This window comes from Neopelma chrysocephalum, unplaced genomic scaffold, assembly GCF_003984885.1.
Source record: "Neopelma chrysocephalum unplaced genomic scaffold, ASM398488v2 Primary Assembly neopelma1_45, whole genome shotgun sequence".
Taxonomy (NCBI): domain Eukaryota; kingdom Metazoa; phylum Chordata; class Aves; order Passeriformes; family Pipridae; genus Neopelma; species Neopelma chrysocephalum.
The window spans coordinates 1639840-1664671 of NW_020897704.1; the positions used below are offsets into that span (position 1 = coordinate 1639840).

General features: G+C 46.8%; 2 protein-coding genes and 1 long non-coding RNA gene across 24 annotated transcripts in view; 1 reads left to right on the top strand and 2 right to left on the bottom strand.

Moving 5' to 3' along the window:
* Positions 1-5872: 5872 nt before the first annotated feature.
* On the bottom strand, positions 5873-11632 carry FEZF1 (FEZ family zinc finger 1). Its single transcript, XM_027679167.1, has 5 exons — positions 11163-11632; positions 7947-9011; positions 7642-7776; positions 7201-7333; positions 5873-6594 (listed from the first exon to the last, which is right to left on the bottom strand). Exons 2-5 carry the CDS (start codon positions 8742-8744, stop codon positions 6290-6292), a joined length of 1371 nt encoding a protein of 456 aa, XP_027534968.1. The 5' UTR covers positions 8745-9011; positions 11163-11632; the 3' UTR covers positions 5873-6289.
* A 2961-nt stretch (positions 11633-14593) lies between these two features.
* Positions 14594-24832, top strand: part of LOC113965572 — a 36039-nt gene continuing 25800 nt past the window's right edge. The window contains exons 1-2 of the long non-coding RNA XR_003533575.1: positions 14594-14796; positions 24703-24739. This is a non-coding gene — a long non-coding RNA (uncharacterized LOC113965572). The remainder of the gene's footprint in view (positions 14797-24702; positions 24740-24832) is intronic.
* CADPS2 (calcium dependent secretion activator 2) overlaps positions 18632-24832 on the bottom strand; it is a 294545-nt gene continuing 288344 nt past the window's right edge. For all 22 annotated transcript variants that reach the window (XM_027679163.1, XM_027679152.1, XM_027679160.1 and 19 more), the window contains 2 exons: positions 23332-23436; positions 18632-19586 (listed from right to left, as the gene is read on the bottom strand). In XM_027679163.1, coding sequence (XP_027534964.1) covers positions 19416-19586; positions 23332-23436 — 276 coding nt within the window. In that variant the 3' untranslated portion in view covers positions 18632-19415. The remainder of the gene's footprint in view (positions 19587-23331; positions 23437-24832) is intronic.

The window sequence follows — 24832 nt, forward strand, 5'->3', positions numbered from 1 at the left end:
CTACTGTAGCTTTTCAAACTGGATATTCCCATAAAATTGAAAATGTAATCTAAATTAAATTCCCTGTATCACTTGCACTTCTTAGAATCATGCGATGCAAAAGCATTACTGGACATAAGCAACCATTGGCCCTCAGCTTTTAGTATTCAGTTAAAGTAGCCCAAAGTGGTTTTTAAAAATGTATTCTTATTTATGATACATAAATTAATGTGTTTGCTAGCAAACAAAAGAACAAATGGTTATGTGATTCCTGCATTTCTTGTAATAGTTTTTATTATTTAAGAGGAAGCATATTCTTCCTTTAAAATAAAGGAGATTAAAAAATAGGATTGCCCTTTCTTTTTTATTTTCCAGTGAACATGGGAAAAAAAGCAATCTATTAAGGTGTTTTCTAGTTAAAGCTAAATGATTATTTTTCTAAATATATTGTGGTTCAGATTTTGTTTAACTTCAGCAGAGGTTGCTTTATAAATTCTTACTTGTTCAGGAAAAAAGATTCAACTGAACTTATTCGCCATCCAAGAGTTTTCACTATTGTTATTTAGAAAAAAAGTTCTTGTTCAAGATTTTTTCTACTAAATCTGATTTAGACAAGGTTTTTATGTGGGTATAAACTCTTCAAATGTTTCATGGTAATATCAAGAGGTTAACAGGTGTTTTAGAAATATTTTTATAAGTTTTATACTGTGCCATTGATTGTATTTAATCCCTCTAAGCTACAGTACTGTGAATCAAGGTTTCTCTCACTTGCTGTGTCAGTCTGCAACTGAGTTTTATAATCCCATCCCTGAAAATAAATATTTAACTTACCTGTACTGTTGCAGATAAGCTGGTCGTGCTTACATTTGCAAAGGATCGTTCTTCTGTTTTCCACACAAAATAAAACTTATTATGTATTAATTTTTCATAGAATTATTCAGGGGGGAAAAAAGCAGAAAAGCATCTTCTCTATATGTTTTAGTTCACTGGTAACTGAATATAGGTTTTTAGAATTCACATAATAATGGTGGTGAATTATTAGCCATCTCAAAGACAAAAAGGGAGGAGTTTTCATATTTCCACTGACATGATGTGGTGGTGCATTTTTTGAGTGACCTTAAAACACTTGTTTTGTGACAGATAGTTATTGGATTTAATACTGTGCCTAATAAAATATACAAGCATTCTATTACACCAGAGTGACTGAACAGTGAAGCCATTAAAACTTCCATGGAAGCTTCTGTGGCAATGGATGTTTGGAAAGAGTCCTGCCAAAGGTGGACTGATGAATCAGAAGTTTTTAATGTTGTTTAAACTCATGTTAAGAGGGCTCTTTACAGAGCCACTGCGTTTTCCCCTATATCTCCCCTGTAAATCCCTTATCTCTCGGGCAGGAGTGTCCTGGGAAGATGTCCCAAGGTGTTCTCATTGGTCCTTTGTTAACCCCTTCCTTATTGGCTGTAAACCCCTTACCTTGATTGTGACCCCTCACCTGTGATTGGTCCCCAAGGGCTATATATAGCCCCCTCCCACATTAAACTTTCTCTTTCGTCCTCTCTCCCCTGGTGCTCTGGTGAGTGCTCCGTCTTGGGGTCACCCGGCCACGTGGTGGGGGGAGGGTGGAAGGGCATACTCCTTCCAGGTGATGGACTGAAACGAGGCCTGAAGGATCTCCCCCATCCCAAACATCTACCGTTAAGCTTCAAAGGAGGACTGAACACAGACACTGCTCAAACTTCATAATACCACTAGAGGTAAAAAGAGAAGTTTTGTATTGTTTCAAGAGTTGCAGATCACTGAAGCAAAAGGACAACTTTCTGCAAACCCACAGGACTAACGGTGAGTCCAACTAGCTGTTGCAGAGAGCCACCGTGTGCAGTGCAGCCCCTAAGTGATCATCCAAAAGTTATCCAGCCTGTAGCCTCAGGCCAGAAGGAGAAGGGGGACCCAGCATGGAGTGAAACTGGAGCTACCAATGCTTTTGCAGGAAAAGTGGAAGTTACTACTAAATTGTTACTACTACAGTTGGCAGCAGGGTACAACACAATTCTCCCTCTCTAAAGATGGTACCTGAGCAAACCAGTAGCCAAACAGACAGCAGGCAGAAAGATTTACATACCCACAGACTTATAATTATTTGATGTTAGCATGTCAGAATCCCAGGAGCAAATTAGGTCCTTTTTTTCTTTACCAAGCTTCAAAGAAAAAAAATGGTGACTCTCTCATTCTAAGTATGGCAGAGGAGGTACAGAGTAAGAGTGTTCTAGTTACCAGTTTTCAAGCACTGTCCAAATAAACTAAGCTGTGACCGATATGCCTTCATTTGATATGGTTTAAGATAAATTTGTGGCACTTTTCTTACATTTCTCCATTTTCACCACTGTAGTGATAAAAATAGGGGGAGGAATCAGGGAGAGGGAGCAGGGAGAGGGATTAATTAAAAATCATAATAAAAATAACCTAAAAAAATGCATCCTTGACTAAATACTGTCCAATATTCATTTTGCTGGATTTCTATATGACTGCCCATGAACTAGAGAATGGTTCTGGAAGCTATTAAAAAGCTTTGTTCTTAGTTTACTCTTTGACATGCATGGCTTTTCTTAAAAAAACAAACAAACACAAACAAAACAACAATAAAATCCCAAACATCATTACTAATGTCTTTGTTTGTTTGGGGTTTTTTAGCTTTCCTTTGGGTAAGGGGGATTTGTTGTTGTTGTTGCTGCTGGGAGGTGTCTGATCACAAAAAAAGCAGTAATAAAGCAAAGTGAGTACTATTTCAGCTTCAGAAAGAGCTGAAGAGATCTGCTGCGAAAAGATCCTTCTGTTGCTGTATTTTATTTCTACAGTGATATATGAGAGCTTTGGTAATTCTGGTAGCTCTCTCAGATACATGGCACTTTCGATATCAACACATTAACAAGACTGTAGTATCTGACAAGCATGGAAGAAATTCAGTTCCATCTGAAAAATTCTGAGTGGGAACAGTGGGTAGAGGGCAGCAGCTCCTCCTCACAAGGACTCTCTGCTCCAGGGTCCCATAGGCACCATATTTGTTCCCCTTTCGTTCAGTACTGATGCTGTTGTTGTGATTGATGGGGGGTGGGCTACACTGTTGTCAGGATGCTAATGCTGAACTCTGCATGCCTGTTTTAGCAGATCCAGACACCCCAAAGCCCTTATCCTCCCAGCGTCCACAAGGAACTGATAGAATGAGGCTGACCAGTTGTCACACAGGATATGGATAATATGGCAATGATGCTGACTGGCACACAGGAGTGAGAACATATAACCTTTCCTTTAGGTACAGATGACTCCATTTCTCCTATCAAAATTATTCACAATTAAAAAAAATAATACAAATTATTAATCTTCTCTGTGGTGCAGAGAGCTGTTAACAGCTCTACATTTTGGATATATATCAAATTATAGCTTTTCTCTCTCATGATGATTTCATGAGCCTTGAATTGCCTCTGACCATTAACTAGAAATGCACTTAACCTGAGATTAATCTTGAAAGACAGGAAATGAAAGGTAATTCTGTGCAGGCCTTCCAAGACATGAATTAACCCCAGTCTTTGACACAAAATGGTTTAATATGGTGAAATAACAAATGATCTGTCCATATCTCCCTGTGAAGTCCCACAGTTTTAGTGTTTACCCTAAGAAATCTAGGGAGGAGAAATGCTTATCCATGCTCGTCACTGACTTTCTCTACTTCACCCTGGAATAAAGCTAGTGCTTCATTTCCACTCCATTTCAAAACATGGTCACCCCTGCACATGCGTTCCTTAGCAAAATATTGTTTTTCATTAGAAAGACACAGAAGAATCCAGGTTATGAAGTGACTGCAGATCTTTTACAGGAAGAAAGGCAAAATACCAATTATTGTTTATAAACCTGTAAATAGTCTATGATCAAGCAACACTGGAAATTCTCTCTCCCTCTCTAACCATAAAAAAAGGAAGAAATTACAGCCTCTGAAGAAACAAGGCAGAGCAAAGAGTTGCCATACATCTGAGTAACCAGCATGCATAGTCTTCTGTGGTGTCTTCAGGCATCATGTATGGTTTTGACTTGAAACTGCTGCTCATCACAAGGTGGCCAGATTATATTCTTTTTTTGTTTCACCATATATTTACATTCAAATCCTCTTGTTGTGATATAAAACACTTTTGTGACTTTTACAGTATACCTGCAGTGCTTTAATAGTTTTGAACTGCTTAAGAGTTCTAAAATGAAGATACTTAGCACCTTGCCAAGATAGCTGCAGTATCTTGTACTATTCACATCTGCTCAGCAGTAAGAAAAGCAAGTTGAACTTCTGCTTCAATAAGAACAGTAAGCTGGACTTCAAATTATTTCCCTCAAGCAGAGGCTCACAGAAATAGCACACCCGCATCATTTTAACAGGATGTTTAGGACATTTTACCTTTTGTTAGGTGTTGCAGACGTCGTCCTTTTAACTATCGACACACTGCAGCCACCTGATTTGGGAGGAATTTATCCCTGGGGAAGCTTGAATGACACTGTCCTGGTCCCAAGATTCGAGCAGAGCTGGAGGGAAAGTGCCCACAGCTCTGCAGGACCCTGTCCTCCCTGCCCCTCTTCAGCCCTCCTCCCGCTTTACCAGAGGTTACTTCAGGGGTCACTCACCTCCCCGTCCCTCTGCTCCTGCCGCCTCAGTCCCCGGAGAAAAGCGGTGAGCGGGTCCCCGTTTCCCCGAGGTTTTCGAAGGGGAGAACCGCTCCAGGGGGTGTCCCCAGGCCGCTGCGCTGCCAGCGCGTGTCAGAAGGATGCACTGAGGTGTGTCCCCCACAAAAAAATTTCTAGACGCTTTTCCCCAGGGGCTGAGCACTGCCGAGGTGCCGCGGGCTCTGCCCGAGCTGTGGATCCGACCTGTTGCTTTGCTTTTTACACGCAGAGCCGCCCGCTCATAGGATTGCCGCGAGACGTGTGAAAGGAGAGACGCGTTTTCCTTCTCAACCGCTTTCAAAGCCCCGCGGTGTGCTCAGAGCCTCCGGCCCCAACCTGAGGGCCAGACCTGGTGGTTGCGGACATCCCCGAGGGGGCGGCCCGGGGGAGGCAGGAGCGCCGCCTGCAAGGGGATACCCCTCTCCTGGCTGTAACGCGTTAGGTATGATTTTAACCATGGCGTCTCTCTCCTCGCCAAAAGCCAAAACTCAGGGAGGGCTCCAGGTGCTGCAAAACCCGGGGGAGACCAGGGATGCCCCGCGGCACCACATCACCTGTTCTTGCAGGGCTCACTCCGGGACGGATCCGCAGGTAGGTCCCAGCGCCCATGGGGCACCCGGCGCTTCTCCCCGGATAGCCCCGCGCCGCCGTCCTCTGGCCCTACCCCGAAAGGAAGCACCGCCCGGCCCCCTGCCCGGGAAAGGACCCCGAGCATGACGTGAGCTGCGGGCACAGCTCTGCGCCAGGAGCGGGAGGTGAGCGGGCCCGCCTGCCCTTCCCGGAGGGTAGCACCCGTCTCCCATGCCTGGCTCGGTTACCCCGGGAGTCGTATAATCCCAGACACCCCCTCCCGCTGCTCCTCAACCGCCCACCGACGGGCGGGCTTTGTTTTCAAGGCTCGACTTGGCAGAATCTGCTGAGCAGCTAATAACATAACTCGGCTTTGATCAATCCGAACTAATTACCCCTCTTAATTAAAGTCTTTAGCGGTTGTTTCAGTGTTTTGGCAAGGACGCGGGAGAGCTTTGCCGTGCGGCAGCGCCAACGCCGCGGTCCCCGCCCGCCCGGCCGCACCGCAGCCCCCGTCGCCGCAGTCACTCCTCGGCAAAGCTTTATTTCCACCAGGTCAACGAATTCTTTTTTTTTTTTCCTTCACTTGCAAGAATCAATCCGAAATTCAAATCCGTACATAGAGAACAGTTCTGTCCATATAGATACTATATTCAGGGGGAAGAGGGAGAGAAGGAAACCAAGAAGGGTGGGATAACCAGCAGGCAGCGGAGGCAGGGCAGGATCAACACAGTGGGGATATATATACATCGAAATAATTAAAGTGGTTCAGCGTTCCCCGTTCGAGTAATACAGATCCCAAATAAATACAGCAGAAATTGGCTTGGCGCTTTTTCTTTTTTTTTTTTAAACCATCTCTCCACCTGAGATGCAACGACAACAACAACAAAAAAAATGAGTCTTTAAAGAACAAACGAAAAAAATAATAAAAAAAACAACAATCAGTCCCATAAACGTTAGTGGCGATATAGAGCATAATACACAAAACCGCTTAACAGGTGCATGCAAAGAGGCGGTGGGGGCTCGCACGGGCGGCCGCCCCTCAGGGCTGGAGCGGCGGCGGGCCCTGCAGCAGCGGCCCGGGCGGGGGCGGTGGGTCGGGCCCCCCCAGCTCGGCGGGGGGCCGGGGCAGTCCCAGGGCGCTGTCGTGCAGCTTGCGGACGTGCTTCTTGAGGTCAAAGTTCCTGCAGAAGCCTTTGCCGCAGGTGGGGCAGGTGAAGGGCTTCTTGTCGTTGTGGGTGTGCATGTGGAAGGTCAGGTTGTACACCTGGTGGAAAGCCTTGTTGCAGATATTGCACTTGAACTGCTTCTCCCCGCTGTGAGTCAGCTTGTGGTTTTTGTAATTGCCTGGGAACGAGACAAGAAGGGCAAAGGGATCTGGGTTTGCTGCAAAAAGGAGAAAAATATAAAAATCCCCAAACCCTGTCTTGTGCCCAGAGCTCGGCTTTAGGCTTAAACAACCGCCGATCTCTCAACAAACGCCCACCTTCTCATCATCATCCCCGCGGCTGTTCCTCTGACAGACGACAGGGGAACGATCGAACAAACCAAAATCACGACAGTTGCAGAAACAAAATGCCTGGATTTAGCCTTCCCAGCAACGTAGGGGGGGGAAGTAACTAAATTCTTGTATTTGGAAGCGAAAAAAATCAGCGAACTTGTTTGCCGAACCGCGCTGGAAGCTGCGTGTTGCGGTGCGGGGAGAAGGGACTTTTCCCGCGGAATGACTGCCCCGCGCTCCCCCCGGAACGAGACCTCTGCCCCGCTCCGTGGGCTAGGCCAGAGGAGATATGTCGGGGCTAGCGATACTTAAAATTAACCTAAATATCTAATAACAAATATGTAAAACAAAATTAACTCCCCACCAGCCTTCCTGTCGCAAATTGTCCCGACACTTGACCTCGACTGGGGAGAGGGAACCGGGACAAGAGAGAGGGCGCTGGAGACTGGTACCTTTCTGGTGAAATCCTTTGCCACAAAATTCACAGACAAATGGTTTGTAGCCGGCGTGTATTCGAGTGTGCGTGTTCAGCGTCGAGCTCCTGTTAAAGGCTTTGCCGCACTGGTTGCACTTGTGTGGCTTTTCCTGGAGAGAAACAAACACCAAGTCACGGCTTGTTGGCTATTTTGCGGGGTCTGTCTTCTGGTTGCCGCGGTCTGTGTGCTGTTTTGCGTGGTTTATGAGCTGGTTTGTGGGGTGTGTGTGTTAACTGACGGCTCGCAGCTGCCCGTGCGGGACACTCGGAGGTACCTACCGCGCTTGGAGCAAACGAAATCCCCCCGCGGCCCCACACCCCACGCCGCTGCCTCCGAGCAGTCGGACATCGCCGAGCAACCCGAAAAACGTGAGTGGAGGCTCTTGGGCAGAGAGGAAGGGACGGAGGGGGCGCTCACCTGGGTGTGGATGATCTTGTGCCGGCAGAGCGTGCTCGCCTGTCTAAAACCCTTCCCGCAAACTTTGCAAACAAAGGGTCTGGCTCCCGTGTGCACTGGCATATGGCGCGTTAAGTTATAATGTGCATTAAATACCTGTAAAGAGGAATCAGACAAAAATAATTAAATAAAATTGTTATTAGAAGATGAGAGTGGTGAGGGGAAGCCGTCGTTTAAAAATCAAGCAAGCAAGGGACTGACAACCGGCGGACAGACGAACGGGGACAGGAGGCCGAGGAAGGGAGAGGGGCTGCGGCGCTACTTGCCTTTCCACAAACTTCACACGTGAAAACTTTGGGCTTGCTGCTCGGAGAGCCGCGGCTGATCTCAGAGGTCTTATAGGAGATTTTTTCTGAGAGGATCTGAGCACTTTCTTTCATGTAGTGCTGCAACTGAACCTGCGATAAATCCTTGAAGGCCACCCCCGCCGGGTACTTGTCCACGGTCGGCAGCACTAGCTTGTTCCGCTCCGCCAGGTAAGCCTTCGACTGCGGGTGCAATGGAGAGCTGAGGAAATAAGAAGCCACCGGGTGGATGTTGACGCTGGAGGACGGGTGACAGGGGCTGTCGCCTCGGTTGAAATAGCACAGGGCTCCCATGGCGTGGAAGGAGGAGTGATTGACCACTCGGGGTCTTACCAGTTTGTACTGCTGCAAGGGCAGGGCATCGCGGGGGAAATCTCCTTTCAAGCTCAGGGCACAGTTCAAGAGATCGCCGCAGCTAAAGGAGGGTGAGGAAGAGGAGTCTAAGTGAGCCTTCCTGGGTTCCGCTCCGGCCACCGCCGCTTTGGGCAGGGTGTCGTACGCCACCGGGACAAATGGGATCATGCAGGGGATGGAAGAGTTGAGATGCAGCGGGTGCTTGGGGTCGCCTTTGGCCACGGAGCCATGGAGGAGCTGCGGGACGGGGATGGAGCGGGGCTCTGGAGTCCGCGCCATGATGCGCTCAATGGAGAAGGCGAGGGGCTTGGGCGTGCTGATCATGTTGCTCCTGGCAGACAGGCTTTCTCTGGCTGGAGGAGTCGCTAGGGTTTTGGTCGCCGTGTGGTGGCCACTATTGTCCATGGCTGAATTGCATTTGTTCGCCCGGTTTGTGCCGCTCTGGTAGACGCCTCTTTTTTTTTTTTTCCCCTCCTCTCCCCTCTCTCTCTCTTTCACTTTCTCTGCCCCTTTTCTTGTTACTGATCTGCGAGGAGGGAGACCAGCATCATCGCCGCCACCATCACCACAGTCTCCGCCGGCGGAACCAGCCTTCTCAGTCCAGTGGACTCATGCCAGCCCATCACAGTTTACTTTGGCTCACCAATGACTCGGGACAATCGTTACTTATTTCTATCAATAGAAAGTGTTGTGTCAATAACGCAGCCAAGATCTCGCCAATCGTTAACTTCCAAGAGGAGAAGGTAAACTAGATAATTGCTCAATTCGCTTCCAACAGTCAACAGGAAAAGTTTTTTCCCCCCAGCAAGCGGCTACTTTTCATTGGCGCCCGCGCCTCCCCCGCCCAGGGAAGGAGGTGGCTTTCCCTCCTCTCCGCTCTCCCCTCTGCCTCCCTCCCTCTCTCTTTTTATTATTATTATTTGCAATCTGCTTAACCAGGCTTTAGAGGCCAAGCAAATCCGAGATCAATTTTCTTGTTTGGCTTTAAGTGACATCATCTAAAATCATTGTCCAAGAACTAAATAGGGATGTGAAACCCAATTCAAGGGCAAGCACCAGGGTATTTGTCAAACGAGGTGCTGCAGAAGAAGCGGCTGGAGGGGAAGCTGTTTATTTCCTTGCCACTTTCCAGCCCGAGCTCTCTTTGTGCGTGCGTACGTGTGTGTGTCTGAGGGAGGGAGGGAGATGGCTGCTCTGCTCCTGAGACTGCTCCTGGTCTGCTCACTGGTTTAAACAACAAGGTCAGATGGCGGTAAGCTTTTGGAAAACACGGTAGACAAATAAGCGGGGGACTTGCGGCAAGCAGACGTCCAGAGCAGCGCGAGGGGAGGCAGGCACCTCCCGGGCCAAATAGAACGAGTACTTGAGAGCAAAAGGATGACTCAAAACCTGGGGCAGGGGAAGAGAAGAAAAAGGAGGTAGGGAGTGCCTTTTAAATCTGAGGCACTATTTATATTTTTACATATATATATATATAACACCTGCATATACACTAAATTTAGCTTCTCTGTCCTTATATGATACACGCACAACACAAATACCGAAAACTCAGGGCCGGTATAGATACATGAAGGAATATACAGGCCCCACAGTGCTTATAGATATATATGCACCTAAACAGATGCGATGCCCATGTATTTAAGAGAAGCTTGACGGCCCTGTTCGGGGCGGGCAGCTCCAGCGGCTGTTCGTACTTACAGCGAAGCGGGGGTGGTCGGGGAGATGAGAGGGGCAGCAGTGGGTATGGGGCTTTCTGTGTTCCCGCCCATCCCACCAGTCGACAATTCGGGCTCAGGACAAGATCCCGTTTTCCCTCCGGCCTGGGGTTCACTTGGCTGCTCGCTGAGAGGCTGCTACCGAAGTAACGTCAGGGAGAAGCCAAGGGTCCCTCCGTTCCTTCCACCTCCCGCAGAGAGCAGCTGGGCCGCTTCCCCCAGCGGAGGGACCCATGGGGCAGCCTTCCCTCCAGATGTCCAGCGCTGCCTTTCTCCGGGACCGAGGGAGAGAAGCAGGAGGTCTCGGTTTTGCTAATGGCGAGAAGCCTCCAGCGAGGTAGGGAGGTGCGGCCCCCGCTGCTCTGGTACCAGCCGAAGAACCCGAAAAAGGCTGTGCTTCCCCATCCCCTCCCGGCCCAGGATAACCAACTTGAGGGAAAGTGAGAGCGGGAAGGAAGGGCTGGGGGCCTGGGGAGGGACGCAGGAATGGAGGGACGGAAAGAGGGATGAAGGGAGGCATCCTCGCCCTCGGCGGTTGGACCTGGCCGACGCCGCCCCGGGCCACCGCGGCTCCGTTTGAGGAGGGCAAGGCAGCGGCTGTTCCACGACGGTACCTCCGTGGCCGGGAGCTCCGTGCCAGCAACGGGCAGCTGCGGGGGACGGAGGAAGAGAATATCATGCTGTCTCTGGGACGGACGTCGAACGATGGGCCGTGGCCCGTGCACCCCTCGCTGTAGAGGATGTGCCCCGCACGCCCTGCAACCTCCGTGTCCGCCCCGTCCCGCCGGTGCCCGGAGCGCAGGAGGGCAACAAGAACCGGGGCTGGCCTCGGAACCTGCCGGGGTGGACACAGCCGTGCGGGCGAGAGTGGGACGAAGGAAGGGCGGAATCCGTGCTGGGCCATGCTGGGCCCTGAGGGCTCTCCAGCCGTGATGCCCCGCTCCAGCCCTGCTCCCTGTTTCTCCCCGGTGTGGATGAGGGGCCGTTGACCGGGGCTGCGCCGCTCCCTTCCCCCTCCCTCCCCTCAATCCCCCCCGGCACATGGGTCAGGGCGTTAAGACCGTAATTGCTGACCCTGATCGGGCTGCCGCACCCGCCTGCCTCTTACCTGCTGCTTCCCGCACTGGCACCACCAGCTCCGGCTCGGCCGGTGTCACCGACCTGGGGGAGAAAGAGGCAGCGGTGACCCGCGGGGGAGGGGGGAGGTGGGACGGGGGCCGGAGCCGTGTTCCCCTGCTTCTCCGGTATGTCGGTGTCTCTCGCGTATTTTGTGTCCGCCAGAGGAGAGTTTCCTCCTTCAGAGCAATTTACATTTAATTCAATCTAGGCAAATTTCCTTTTGATTGGTGCTGAAGAAGGGAATTATTGTTGAGTGGGTTTTAGAGGCTTCAAATCCCATATACTTAATATGTTAACAGCTTGCTCTTAACTGGTCTTTTTGGGATTGACTTTTTGACATGTGTTTGAAAGTAAAATATGTAGTGTCATTTGAGCAGGGTAAATATCCCAAAGCAGCAATTACAGCCCTGCCATTGCAATTATCCTGGTCTCCTCCATACTGAGATACACTCTTGGAGAAACGGGAGCTTTATTATTCGTTAGTTCCTTTCGGATACGTATCCCTTTCTTTTTGTACTGTGCAGGAAAACTTATGTTAGTGCCTAATTATTCAATAACGATCTAAAAGCAACGTTTTTAAATTTTTGTTTTTGGGGGGGAACGTCCTCCCGTTCCGTCTCAAGAGATGGAGCCTTGTTAGTTCTGGAGTTGCCCGCAGTATAGATAGAGTTACTAAAATCAATGTCGATATACTTTTTTTCAGTCCTGTCCTGAGCTTTGCCTCGCTCTCGGACCGCATCTTTTTAGCGATTTTGCATATCTGCTGAGCTGCAAATATCCTGCAGTCGTGCTGGTGCAGGTTTGTTTTTCTAGAGGCAGAAAGATTTACAGGCTCTGAAGGTAGCAATAAGAAACTTCTTGGCCGGTTTCTTTTGGCGGGTTCACGACGGGCCCGGGGCTCCCTCCAGTCTGGCGGCACGTATCGAGTCCCGGCAGAAGGGGCCAACGGGGGAAGGAGCGGGCCCGCCGGCGTCCCAGTGTTACGAACCGTCGGAGGAATTAAGGGCAAAAGTTTTGCCTCGAGTTGATTTCGTGCTCTGCCCGGGAAAGCTGCTGTTCTCTTTTTCCCCGTAATCAGCTTTGTGTTTCATTCGCTCCTAAGCTATGTTCTTGATATTGCTCACTTGCATTATTATCATAACGTATCTCTACATGCATTCAAAATCCGAGTCACTGGCGAATTCATCTCGTCGTCAGGATTACTCCAATCCGATCCCAGAAGCGATTAGAGGGAGGTAAAATACCGCCTAAAGCCTAATCTTTAATTTCTTCCCCCTTAATAAAATGAATAATTCCATTGCGTTTTTTAAGTAAAAAATGAATTGAAAAGGATAATAACTCCGCTAACCTTCTGTTGCGTGTATCAATATTTTCCTGGAAGTGTTTTACCACAACGCTCCTGCCGGAGCGGGCTGCTCCCTCCGTGCGCCCGAAGCCGACTCTCCCCGGCCGGGGAAGGGCAGGGAGGGCTAACGACCCGCCTGGCTCCGAGGCGTCTCCGGGCAACCCAAGCGTGCAGGTAACCGGGGAGGTTACAGAGCATCCTTCTGGCTGCGACACCAACGGACCCGACAGCGCCTGGCCAGACCCTGATTACTGTTATTATTGTTCTAATAGTCGTCATTAATAGTGCACCACCGGGATTCCCTGCTAAAGCTCGGGTTTGCTCTCGATACGCATCAGTCCGAGCCGTCCCCTTCCCAGCCGCCGAATTTGTGAAGAGATTTATCCCGACACGGAACAGCAGCGCCGTCCTCCCTCAGCCCCGCCGCCGCCGTGCCCTGCCCGCGGATCCATGTCCCCCCGCCCGTCCGCCCGCAGACCCGCCGCGGCTCAGCACGCTGGCCCCGGCTTGTTACAACTCGAAATTAGCTCCCGGCTGCTGCGGGGCTGAAGGGCTCGCTGTTTATTCCCACTCAGGGCTTGTTGTTTACTGTTTTTTAAAGGGAAGTCAAAACATAAACGGGGGAGTTAAAGCGAGGGGAAGAACACCCCGGTGGGTCATCCGCCGTCACCGTTTATCAGCCCGCGCCGCCGTCTTTTTAGGTGGAATCTGCTGCTGCCGCTGCCCGCCCAGCTGCTGGGGTGGGGTACATGGCTCTCAGGCCGACCCGGGCCCGGCCCCGGCGAGGAGAGGCGAGGAGGGGGCGGCCGTAGAGCTCAGGTGCACTTCGCAGCAATCTCGAGCTCTGCTGTTTTGGGAGCTCAGGCAAAGGCGCTTGGGCTTTGCTGCGTTGTTTTAAGCTGTAACACTTCGACGTTTTCTCAACTGACACTTTCTCCGGTGGAAAAAATTAATAATATATATGCGTGCGTGTGTGTGTATACCTTCGGAGACTATGTGTAGTCTTCCCATACAGTGAGGGTGTGTTGGTATCGTTCTAGAGCAGTTCCACCACAAGTAAAAAAATACAGTGCTGCTATTTTTAACCGAATCCATCACAAACGAAAACCAGTTGACACTGACCCGCCCAACACAAGTGTTGTCGGAGGTGAAACAAAGTTTGGAAGTACTGTACCTTTCGTACAGATCCCTCTAAATCGAAAAACAAACTGGTGCAAATTAAGCCTTTTCAGGTATAAACCCTTTAATCACATATAAACGAAATTACAAGTGACCCTCTAAAGCAGCGCTTCCGGCCCTCCCGTAATTCATGCGAGCGATTTGGCTAAGTGTGCCAGCTCCAAACGTGAACCGCAGCCATCACGTCTAATCTAATCAGTCCGCCTGTGAGGGGACCCAGCGGTGTCATCAGCTCCAAAGGGCCCTTGGTGGAAGTGGCTGGGAGAGGCCAGCGGCAGCTGGAGCCATGAATGACACTTTCTCATTTGTTCCTTTCCCAGTTCAACAAATGTTTAGCCCCGTTGCCACTAAATGAACGTCTCTCCCTCTTTGGCTGGGGGAAGCTATTTATTTTTAAGATTCCTGAATAGGATCAGGAGCAATTAACTTATTTTTTGTTTCCATTTTTCTGTCAGTGTATTGGGAGGTAACTTGGAGCAAAGCAAAGAGCTGGTCGCTGTGTGGGCCGGGCTCGCCATGGCGACGGGGAGAAGGTGTCTGCCGGACCCTCTCGCTTCTGGTGGGGCCCGTTTCGATTCGCCGCTGCTTGAGAGGGAGGGAGAAGCCAAGTGAAAAATGTGAAAATAAGAACAAAAGTAGGAGCCGTGCTCCGTCGCGGCCGCTCCTGGACAGATCCCGGAAAGGGCTCCCCGTCACCCCGCCTGCTCGCCCGGCGCCCCTACCCGGGCACGGACACATGGGAGAACTGAGCATCAGTTGGGACGGGGCGGGGGGAGGGGCGACACGACAATACTCCTCCTAAAGCCGTAAAAGTAAACTCTGTGTGTGTGTGTGTGATTGTTCCTTTTTGTTTGTTTAGCTGCCTCTTTTTTTTCTTTTTTTCCTCCCCAGTCGCTGTTAAGACAAAACGCGCCCGCACCGGTGGGAGGCCGGCCATGATGTTTCCGTGAGTCCCAAGGGCGTCGAGGGTTCCGTCCGTTTCGCACAGAACGAACCCGGCTCCCTCTCGGCTTCCCTACTGCCCTGCTGCTGCCATGCGGCTCCCGCCGTCTGTTCCGCGCTCGTTTGCTGACAGTCAAACGCCTGATTCAAAACACAGGTAGGTGCAAAACGGGCACTCTCTGTGCAGGAACCCGCTTCACTGCCTTACAACCACTCTCCGAACCCTCGAGCTCATCGCCGTGTCCCTCGTGGAGCCGCACTTGCTGCCCACTCAGAAAGTTGACACTGGTGTCCCGGCTGCCCTCTGCGGCGGGACTCTGGTGTGTTCCAGGAGGAGCTCTGGCCCCTCAAGCCTGGAAACACCACACTCGAGATCCCCTCGGGAGGAGTTGTGTGAGTGTCATGTCCACAGGGGACAGGAGGGAGGCAGGAGAGAGGAGGGAAGCCGCTCCGCTCCGCTGGGAGCCCTCTCGATGAGCACCCGGTGCCCGGGAGCCTCTCGGTCTAGCGGTCCCTCCAAAGCTGCGCCGGCTCCTGCACAGGGGGCTTCCTGCCCTCCGCTCGGGTCGGGTTTACAGCGCAGGGCCGCTCTAGGACCGCAAGTATCAGCGGCGGGACTCGCCGGTGCGGGCTTGGTCGGCTGGGGCGGGCAGCGCAGCAGGGGAGTTGCGGTGCCGGGACAGAGGTTTTGCTCGGCTGGAGGTGGGAGGCTCAGTGCCCCGAAGTCGCCCTTGTCGCCGCGGAGATTTCCACAGCCGCTGACTTGGCTTACCCCTTGTCCGGGGTAAGCGATAGCCGAGGGGGCGAGCTCTTGGCCCCGGGAACCCCCTGCCCAGTGGCAGCAGAGCTGTGAGGGTCAGCGCCGCTTTCTTGCCCCGGCCCCGACCACCGCTCGCAGCGCTGGACGCGCACTCGGCCATGGCTTGTTCTGGTTCGGCTTCTACAGACCCTTTTATACCATTAAGGCGCGGGGTGAGGGGTGGAGGGTAATTAAACGAGACCCCTCCTGCCCCCTTGCTGAAGGCTCTCTGCACTCCATGCCCGCTTAGGAGGCGGCGGCGGGGGCAGTGTCTCCGTGGAGGCTCCCACAGCCTCGGGACAGCGTGGCGGGTGCGCCGCTGGCTGCCTCGCACGGAGGCGATGTGGGCGCTCGGTACGGGCACACACCTCCGGAGCGTGCTGAGGGTTTAAACACCCCAGGCGGCCCCTGCGCCCGCCCTCGCGGGGCTTTGCCGCGGCTGCTGGCAGCGGCGGTGTCCAGCGCTAGAGCGGTCACGCAGGTACCTACAGGACTTCTCAAGCTTGGTTCACGGTTTCACAAACCTAGTTACTAAGAAAATACTTGAATTTAGAAGAAATGAAAGGACCTTTGAAGCACTGTTGTTTCTGCACTTGCCTTCCATTGATGTCTGCTGTGCTGTCTCTCTAGCAATAACTTACACATACTTTGTGTCTGAGTTAATTTCTCTGAAATCCCATACATCTTGTAACTTCTTTTTCGTGGTTACATCATCTTTGGCCTTTGGGTTGTGGGTTTTTTTGGTTTTTTGGTTTTTTTTTTTTACTATTTACTTACTCAAATCATCTTTGTTTTGGTTTGGTGTTTGTTTGTTTTTTTTACTATTTTCTTGCTCATTTCCATCTTACTGACAAACGTGTCTTGCAAGTACTGCGTGCAGACGAAATCATATAGCAAAGTGCTTGACATATGGGGTTTACATGCATCATGCTTCATGAAATTTGATTAGCTCAGACACACTTCAAGCCACAAAACTTCATGGTCTTATTGTTTGGGTGGTTTTTTTCTTTTTTTCTTTTTTTCTTTTTTTAAATTATGTTAGGGTGTAGACAGAGTTGATTGCTTCCTAAGATATAGGGCGCTGGGGGGATTCCCCAGGCTGTCTGGACAGGTTCCCACCAGCCAGGGCCAGTCCCACCACACCCAGCCAGCGAGTGGGGCAGGGGAAGAGGTGGTGGAAACCCAGATCACTGACATGTTTGTGATGGTCACAGAGGTCTGAAGTCAACCCTTGAGGCAGGGTCTGGACAAACTGGGCACATAAACAAGCACATGTAGGGCTGCAGCTGAGTGAGAAACCATTGCTCCTCTTCCATTGCTGATGCAGAGACTTGCAGCCCTGGATGAAGCTGAGGCAGAGTCCCTGGACAAAGGCAGTTGGTGGGGGCCTCAGGTGACACCTGTTAAAGACCATGATGGCCTATGAGTACTATTGAGGCCTTAACAGCTGAAATTACTATAACCTGTTCCGTAGTTGTCCAAATTGATAGGAAAAATTGTTTGCCTTACCAGGAAACCCTTCTTGGCCCAAGGAGGTCCCTCTTGGGACAGAGGAAAAGCCCAAAGGGGAGGTGAGTACAAATCACTGTTTCCCACAGGGCTTTGGGCTAGCAGGGCTGGGCAGAGGTGTTAATGCAAGGTTGGTCTCTGCTGAAGGAGAGACAGACCCATCACTTCCCTCATGGTCTGTGCTGGTGACAGCCACTTATGTGCCAGTGTTTCTACTTCCCACTCCAGGCCACTGTTTGTGGCTTGCTAAGGACAGTGTCCAGTTTTCATATCACTTTCTACTCTCCTGTTACCTCAGAACCTAAAAATCTCCTAATGCCTTCTAGTGAGAGTTCTACATGGGTATGGCATGGTCCTGCACTAGGAGGCCTTGGCAAGCACTGCAGGGCCACTGCAGTGACATCTGCCTTCACCTATTTACAACTGGCTTCTCCACAGGCACCTCCACAGGGTCTCAGCAATGTAAAGATGGTTGGGAGAGTGCAAGCAGGGAGACTTTTGCAGAGACGAAGCTCTGTGCATGACTGACACTCTGGCCCTTCAAGCACTGTCAACTTCCATGTACTAGCACCACAAGGACAAGTGATAGGAAAGGGATATGTAATTCCTCTACAGCTATCAAAACCTAAATGAGCAAACCCATCTGGGAGCCTGGTAATAGTGGAAAATACTGCTGCTCCCTCCAGCCCAGCAGAGATGGTAACGTGAATGGGAAGTGAACGAAGGAGAGTGCACTGTGTTCCCCCTGCCTGCCTCTCTGGTCACTCTGCCCTACAGCAGCTAACTCCTGCCCCGCTGCTCCCCAAAACACACATTGCACTGCAGCTGCAGCTGTCCTGGGGCAGGGGTGCCTGCACTCCTGCCCTCCCAGCCTCCTGGGGCCCTCTAGGCAAGGACTCAGTTGGGGCACAAAGAGCTGAGCAGAATGGTCTTCCTCACCAGCTCCCAGTTCTTCCTTTTTCTGAATTCACCTCAGCTCATGCACAGATGAGAAGGCTGGTTTGCCACAGAAAAAAAAATGCTACCTGGAGTTTCTCTGTAGAGATATAAGAGAAGTGTAACTTGCCCTTCCATCCCTGCTTGTCCAAGCTTCCAAGTGTGCTGAAAGTCACTTTCCCTGCAGTTCTCATTCTCAGTTCCTGCATCCCTGCATGCTTGCAACAGATCCCTTGAAGTCTTATAGACTGTTCTTGCAGGGAAACCTCATGTCAGCCTCGTAAACCCTCAACATGCCCTCAGTGAAGCCCTTCAGGTATAATAATGCTATTGCTCAACAAGGACCTGAGAAACCTTCAGTACTTGGGGTGTCATCTGTGTTCTTTCTGATTTTGTGTACACAAATCGGAGAATTACTCATGCTCCCACAAAAAGAAGAAGAAGAAGGAGAAAAAAAAAGGCTGCTGTAGTTTTCATAAGCTGTGTGAGTTTTGACTGATGAAAATTTGAATTCTTTCCAGCTCAAACTGAGGGCATCAAAAAACAGGCAACGGGTCCTGTGTTCATCTGCTAGTGAGGTGTTTTTGTTTGCTTTTTTCCTTTATCAAGGTATTGTGTCCTTCAGTATTTACTTCTTATATATATCTGCTCTATAACTGAAACATTTGCTATAAATCACAATGTAAACTAAATAGAATAATCTTTCAAAAAACTTGTTCTCATGAGGAATCATACAATGGTTCAAATGGTTTGAAATATTGAAAACATCTTTTAATTGTCGAATTCTATACAAACTTGGGTAGATACAGAAATGGTCACGACAAAATGTGTTCTTATTGCCTGAAAATTTTCACAGAAATACAAACATTGATAGCAAGCTTACTGACATCCAACAGGATGAGATATCTTTAAACTTGCAAATTGAATAGACACAACACTCCTAAGCAGTTTGGATGTGTTTGACTGCCCTTGAAGTCCTACTACTTATATACCAACCTCAATATGCAAAGAAACAAGTCTAAAATTTTTAATGCACATCACATAATAATGTAAAATTAAGCACAAAATAAAGCTAACAAAGTAATTCTGAAAATACAATATTTTTTTTCACCTAGGGCATTGACTTATTCCAAGGATGATTTCCTGTAGAGTTATGTTTAAGTGAGATGCACATTTTGTTTCTGCACAGGACGTCAATATCAGATGGAGATACGAGAACGAATGGTAACAAACAAAAGTGGAAGAAACATAATCACAAGTGGAACTCAAACTCCATGCCAGTGTTCTTGCAGCCTTAAGCAAAGCTATACATAAAAATATTCTACAACCATTATTATCAAAAAGTCCTTGGCACTTTTCCTCTGATAATCTTACTTTTTTTTTTAGTGGAGCAAATTACATTTCTGCACTGATATCATAAGGCAAAACTATAAATGCAACTACAAGGACAAGTTACCAAAAAAACCCCAAGCCAAAGATAAACCCCACCCTCAGACCATCACTCCCAACTCCAAATGCTTTGTGAGATAATATCACCCTTCCTCCTCATCACTGTCTTTCATAGTAATGCCCTGAAGTCCTCCCGCATCCGTGACTGAGACTGTGGCTTCCTCTACAGTCAGACGGTTGTGAATGGTATCGTAGGTTTTACTGTTCAGCGTTCCCTCCATCACGCCTTGTAACCTGAAGTCTCGGTAAGATTTCTGTGGCAAAAATAAAACATCCTGAATTGGACTTCAGCAAGTTTGAGCAGTCTTTTACTGTATATTGGCCATTTCTAGCATGCCAGTGGCACAGCTTCATTCCTTCTGCAATTAGGGACCTATCATCTGGGTAAAGATTTTGCAGTCTTAGTTTTTGGGTTGCATGAGATTTCTATAAACCCAAGAGATTCTAATTTGATCGTCATTCCTTTAAGAGATTGTGTTTTGTGCTACAGCATACTATAACTGATGATTTCTCAGTAACTTCCATTTGTCTCATTTATTCAGTAAGAAGTCAGGAAAGAATTCTTCTAAATACATATTGAAATGTGAATTTGGCTACAGGTAGTTCTGTCTTTTCACAGAAAGCATAAATGCCTGACTTTTTCTCCACAATGTAATTTTTATTTATATTTATTTTTCCATTTATATGCCAAATGTGGAAAATCAAAGTTTAGATTATGATCTACATTCTAAAATGTCAGTGTTTCTCAGCTGACTACTTTATTCAGTTAATTTACATTCTAGTTTCCTCTAAATTTTGACTTATATCTACTTTTTTTTTTCCACTTGAGATGGTTTTGTTTCCCTGGTATCTATCCTTCCTATGAACCAGCAGATATGAATTTCTTCTTTGACTTTCCATCATGTAAGAATTCTGAGTGAACTTGTTTTAATTCATCAATGCTATGTTCAAATAAGCATATGGAAAATCACCTACCTTCTTTATTTTTAAGTTGTAACACATCTGAAATAATCTTTCCTGATGTTACCCTAAAAGGCTTAAGAAGGACAAGTTGATCTAGCTAGTTTCTTATTTTGTGTACACTATCACTACAAATTCCAAATGTTTATGACAGAATATGGGGAAAGAAAATGGAAGATAATTGAAGGCTATCAGGCCTATTCCTTTGCCTGAGGAGGAGACCATGCACAACCCTTAGAGAAAGAAAAGAGTTGATCTTGTTTCACTCAATACTTCAAAGAACTGCAAAAGACACCTCTTAAAATGGGTAACATTCATCTGGGAGATTTTTTTCTGCCACTATCTATGATGATTATTTAAACCTTGTTGGAATCACTGCAACTGAGATTTATTTGGCTTTCACGGGTCAACATCAGAGTCAACGGACACAGCTTATGTTTTGCTCACACACTCCTGCCCGTACCCCATCTGGTCTTTTTCAAGTGTCACCACTGCATTCCCTTTTTATAACACTGTGCATTCAATTTGCTTTTATGCTGTTAACAGGTCCTACAGCAATTTCTTTCAGTTTTACCTTGTATTCTTCCCATTCTAAGACCAGCAGTCTGGGGTTCAGACATTGCTCTTCTCTTGACACAGTTTTGCAGGATAATAATGTTCACTTCCAAGCTTAATTTTTCATTTCTCCCTAACTTTCTTGGTCCTTGACCCTTCTTTAGTTATATCCCTCTGTATGTGTCTTGGACATTTAACAAAGCCTTAATGCCATCATAAGATTTTAAAGAGAAAAAAGGGAACAACACATCTTCTTCTAGTCTTTCTTAATAATGCCACTACCTTTGTTGCATCCAAACACTAAAGAAATGTATTTCTCTTACTCATCCTATGTCCCTTAAAAATGACCACCTACTTTTTTTTTTTTTCCAAGAGATGACTGGGGCAATACAGCCTCCCAGTATTTTTTTGTTGTTGTTGGTTTTTTGTTTTTGGTTTTGTTTGTTTGGTTGGTTGGTTTTTTCTTTTTTTTTTTTTCCCAAAAGCAAACAGAAAAGTGCCTTTATGCACACAAGAGTTTGGAGGAACTGTGCCTCCCCACATGTCTCTCCCCAGATGGGCTGCAGCAGGGAAAGTTTCTTATGATACTCAAACCATTGTTTCTTAGCAGGCTCCTGTCTGCTGAGTTCCTGTTTTACTAGTTCTGTCTTCTCCACCCATCAAAACCCAGGTGCACAAAATTTTTTGTTTTCCAGAACAAATAAAAATGACCTCATCTTTTTCAATCTCTGGTATTCAAAGAAGGCGCCCTGGAATAATACACTTGAAATTTACATGCAGAGCATATGGACACAGAAAGGCCACTGCCATAAGCAGAGTGTTACCACCTCCAGTGGGAGCTTTCTGCTTTTGAACAAGGATAACCAGTGTGCCACGTGGCACAGGGAAGGTGGGTTGGCAGTGCTGCTCATTCACCTGAACTTCAGTTTTGAAAGATCTTCTTTTCCTCTCCCTGGTGATATTTCACTGGTCTAATTTAGCCTGCCCATTCTTAGATCTCACTGGGCACAGGTTTTAGATCCTCTAACACCTATATTTTTCTCCAAGAGATAATAACTACCTTGGAGAGGGACTTTTTACAAGGGCATGTAGTGATAGGACAGGGGGGAATGGACTCAAACTGAAAGAGAACAGGTTTAGATTAGATATCAGGAAGAAATCCTTCCCTGTGAGGGTGGTGAGGCACTGGAACAGGTTGCCCAGAGAAGTTGTGGATGTGTCATCCCTGGAAGTGTTCAAGGCCAGCTGGATGGAGTTCTAAGCAGCCTGGTCTAGTGGAAGGTGTCCCTGTCTATTGCAGGGGGGTTGGAACTAGATTATTTTTAAGGTCCCTTCCAACCCAAATTATTCTATGATTCACTTGAGAATATCTTTAAACTTTTCATAAGAGCCATTAATTTCAACAAGCAATAGCAAACTGCTTTTGCCATTTGGGCACATAATATAGTGAAGAGCTAAATCCTGTTGACAGAGAAATCAGGTAAGGTCAAAAATAGCTAAGCTCAGCTTGGGTGGTTCAGGGAGCTATGATGCCATCATTATTACAACTGTTTTCTTGCATTTCTCTCTGTTCTGCTCCTTTTTGCTAGTGAATTCTGAAAGTTGTAGTTGCAATTCTGGTGTATACAAGTAAAAATGCCTCTGAATTTATAGTCTTGCATGAACTTCATGAGAAAATACTTTGAAACAATCAAGGTGACCACTGACAACAGGTGCTTCTTATTCCACATTTATACAGATAACAAGAATGTTCAAAGCTAAACAAGACAGAATTAAAAGGAAAAAAAACTGAAATGGTTTTCTGTTTCTTGCCTAAAGGTATTGACTAAGATTTGAAAAGGAGTTAGAAGAAAACTTTCTTTTATGGTAGGTTAACCCATAATCATCCTATTGCAAGGAATATTACACTTTGCTTGGAAGGATTTGACATTGGCCAGTGTAAATGACTGAGGACTGAACTGGAGGGATTGGTATTTCTATTGATGCTGAGTACTGATTCCTGAGTACAAAAAATTAGAAAATGTTATCTAATACATGGAATACATTGAATGTTTTCAATTAAACCTAGTAATCAGATGCACATAAAAAAGAAAAAGGGGGAAAACAGAGAAAGAACACTGTTGGAATTACTAAGGTAAAACAAAAAAAAATCAGTAACAAGACAAACAATAATTTAGTAAGTATAATCATACAGCATTGCTGTATAGCTAGAAGTAACCTGTTAAAATTTCTTGGAACAATCTTAATTGTCCCTGAGTCCAGAATGGACAAAGAATACTTGTGCACACATACTTAACATCAGGGGGTTTAATAAGTTATTTTTCTTCTGGAATTTGCTACAAATGTGGGAAAAAAATCCCAACTTAAAACTATGTAAGTTCACAACTTTATTCCACATTTTCTAACTTTTAGGGTGACCTATACTTATTCGTTATTACTTTTTTCTCTTTACTATGCAGCCTAATGCAAACACATTTTATTTACCTTCACTATCTTGATGAGAGTCTTCAGCTGGTAGATGTGAAGCTGAACGTCTAATCTGTCAGCCAACCACATGGATATGACTTTCATGGAGTTGCTATACCATTGCTGAAAGGAAGGATAAAAAAAACAAAAACAACAAACACCACAAAATAACCCTGCAGTATTCATTTAACAGATTTGGTAATGAGAGGTAATGAAACACTTTGAAATGATCACAGATCAGCACTTGAAGTCAACAATGATATAATTTCCTGTTATGAGAATCGCATGGGTCAGTAGAAAATCAAATAACTTGACCTAGACTGTTCTTTACATGAATTAGCACCTGCCATTTTATCTTTCAGTTACAACATGTTCAAGCAAAATAGCATTATGCACTTTGTTATCTGTCAGTGAGAATGGATATTAAAGATACAATTACATGAGAGAATTGACAGCTAAAACAGCAAGGATAAAAACAGGTAGGGTATCTTGAGAGAGAATTTACAATAACTAGATTTTTCAATCCAAACAGGAAAACAGCATCAGAGAATATGGAATCTGTCTTGCCTTTTTTTTTTTCCTTTTAGTTCACTTCATTATTAAGTAAAAAAATCAGAAATCCCTGGAAACTGTTTTTAAGTAAGATCAAAATACCACTCCACCCCTCCCAAAATAACCATGTTAAGGTTTTGTTTTACATTAACTATTAATTGTAATTACAGTCTACCTTATTTCCTTTTTATGTCTAAGGCAGGGGTATGTTTTCACTCATCACTTCACAAATGGATGGGTTAAGAATAAGCTCTCTGCTGTTGGTGTCTATGTTACTGTAAAAATGCTCAGTTCCAAATAGCTATTATAATAATTCTTTCACATTAACTGGATTAAAAGAGATTTTACTAAATATAGTTGCAGCATTTTTCCTCCCCCTTCTGTAAAATACCAACCAGATGTCATTTAGCCAAACTGTAAGAAAGAAGGGATTTTTTTTTCATTTTAGCAGTGAGAGATTAAAAGAGTTTGTGTCATAGCTGTTTCCATTCTCTTTCCCCACAGGAAAGAGGCTTAAATTCTTTTCTAATGTAATTTCCTGTATCTTTGCAAAATACAGAGATATGCAAAGAGAGGAAATCATGCGTATATTTTAAAATGCAGCATGTTGGGCAAGGTATATTTCATGAAAGTAATTCAGAGTACATATCTAACATGTCTCATTAGCCATCTCCCCATTAACAAACAAAATAAAATACATACTAAAAAATGAAGATAAATTACTGGCTACTAAATGTAACAGAAGAAAGAAATAGAATTCTTCCATGAAAATATAAGCTCCTTGTAAAAAACCTTAAAGACATACAGTAAATAAATATAAATATTTTTTCCTTTCAGGAAACAGTCTCATCACGTTGTAACTGTCAGTTTTAAGGTAAGTTTGAAACTAGATTTTCATATAATAATGGCTTCAATCTAATTTTTTGAATGTGTTAAATTGTATTTTAATTATAAATCATTGGAAATA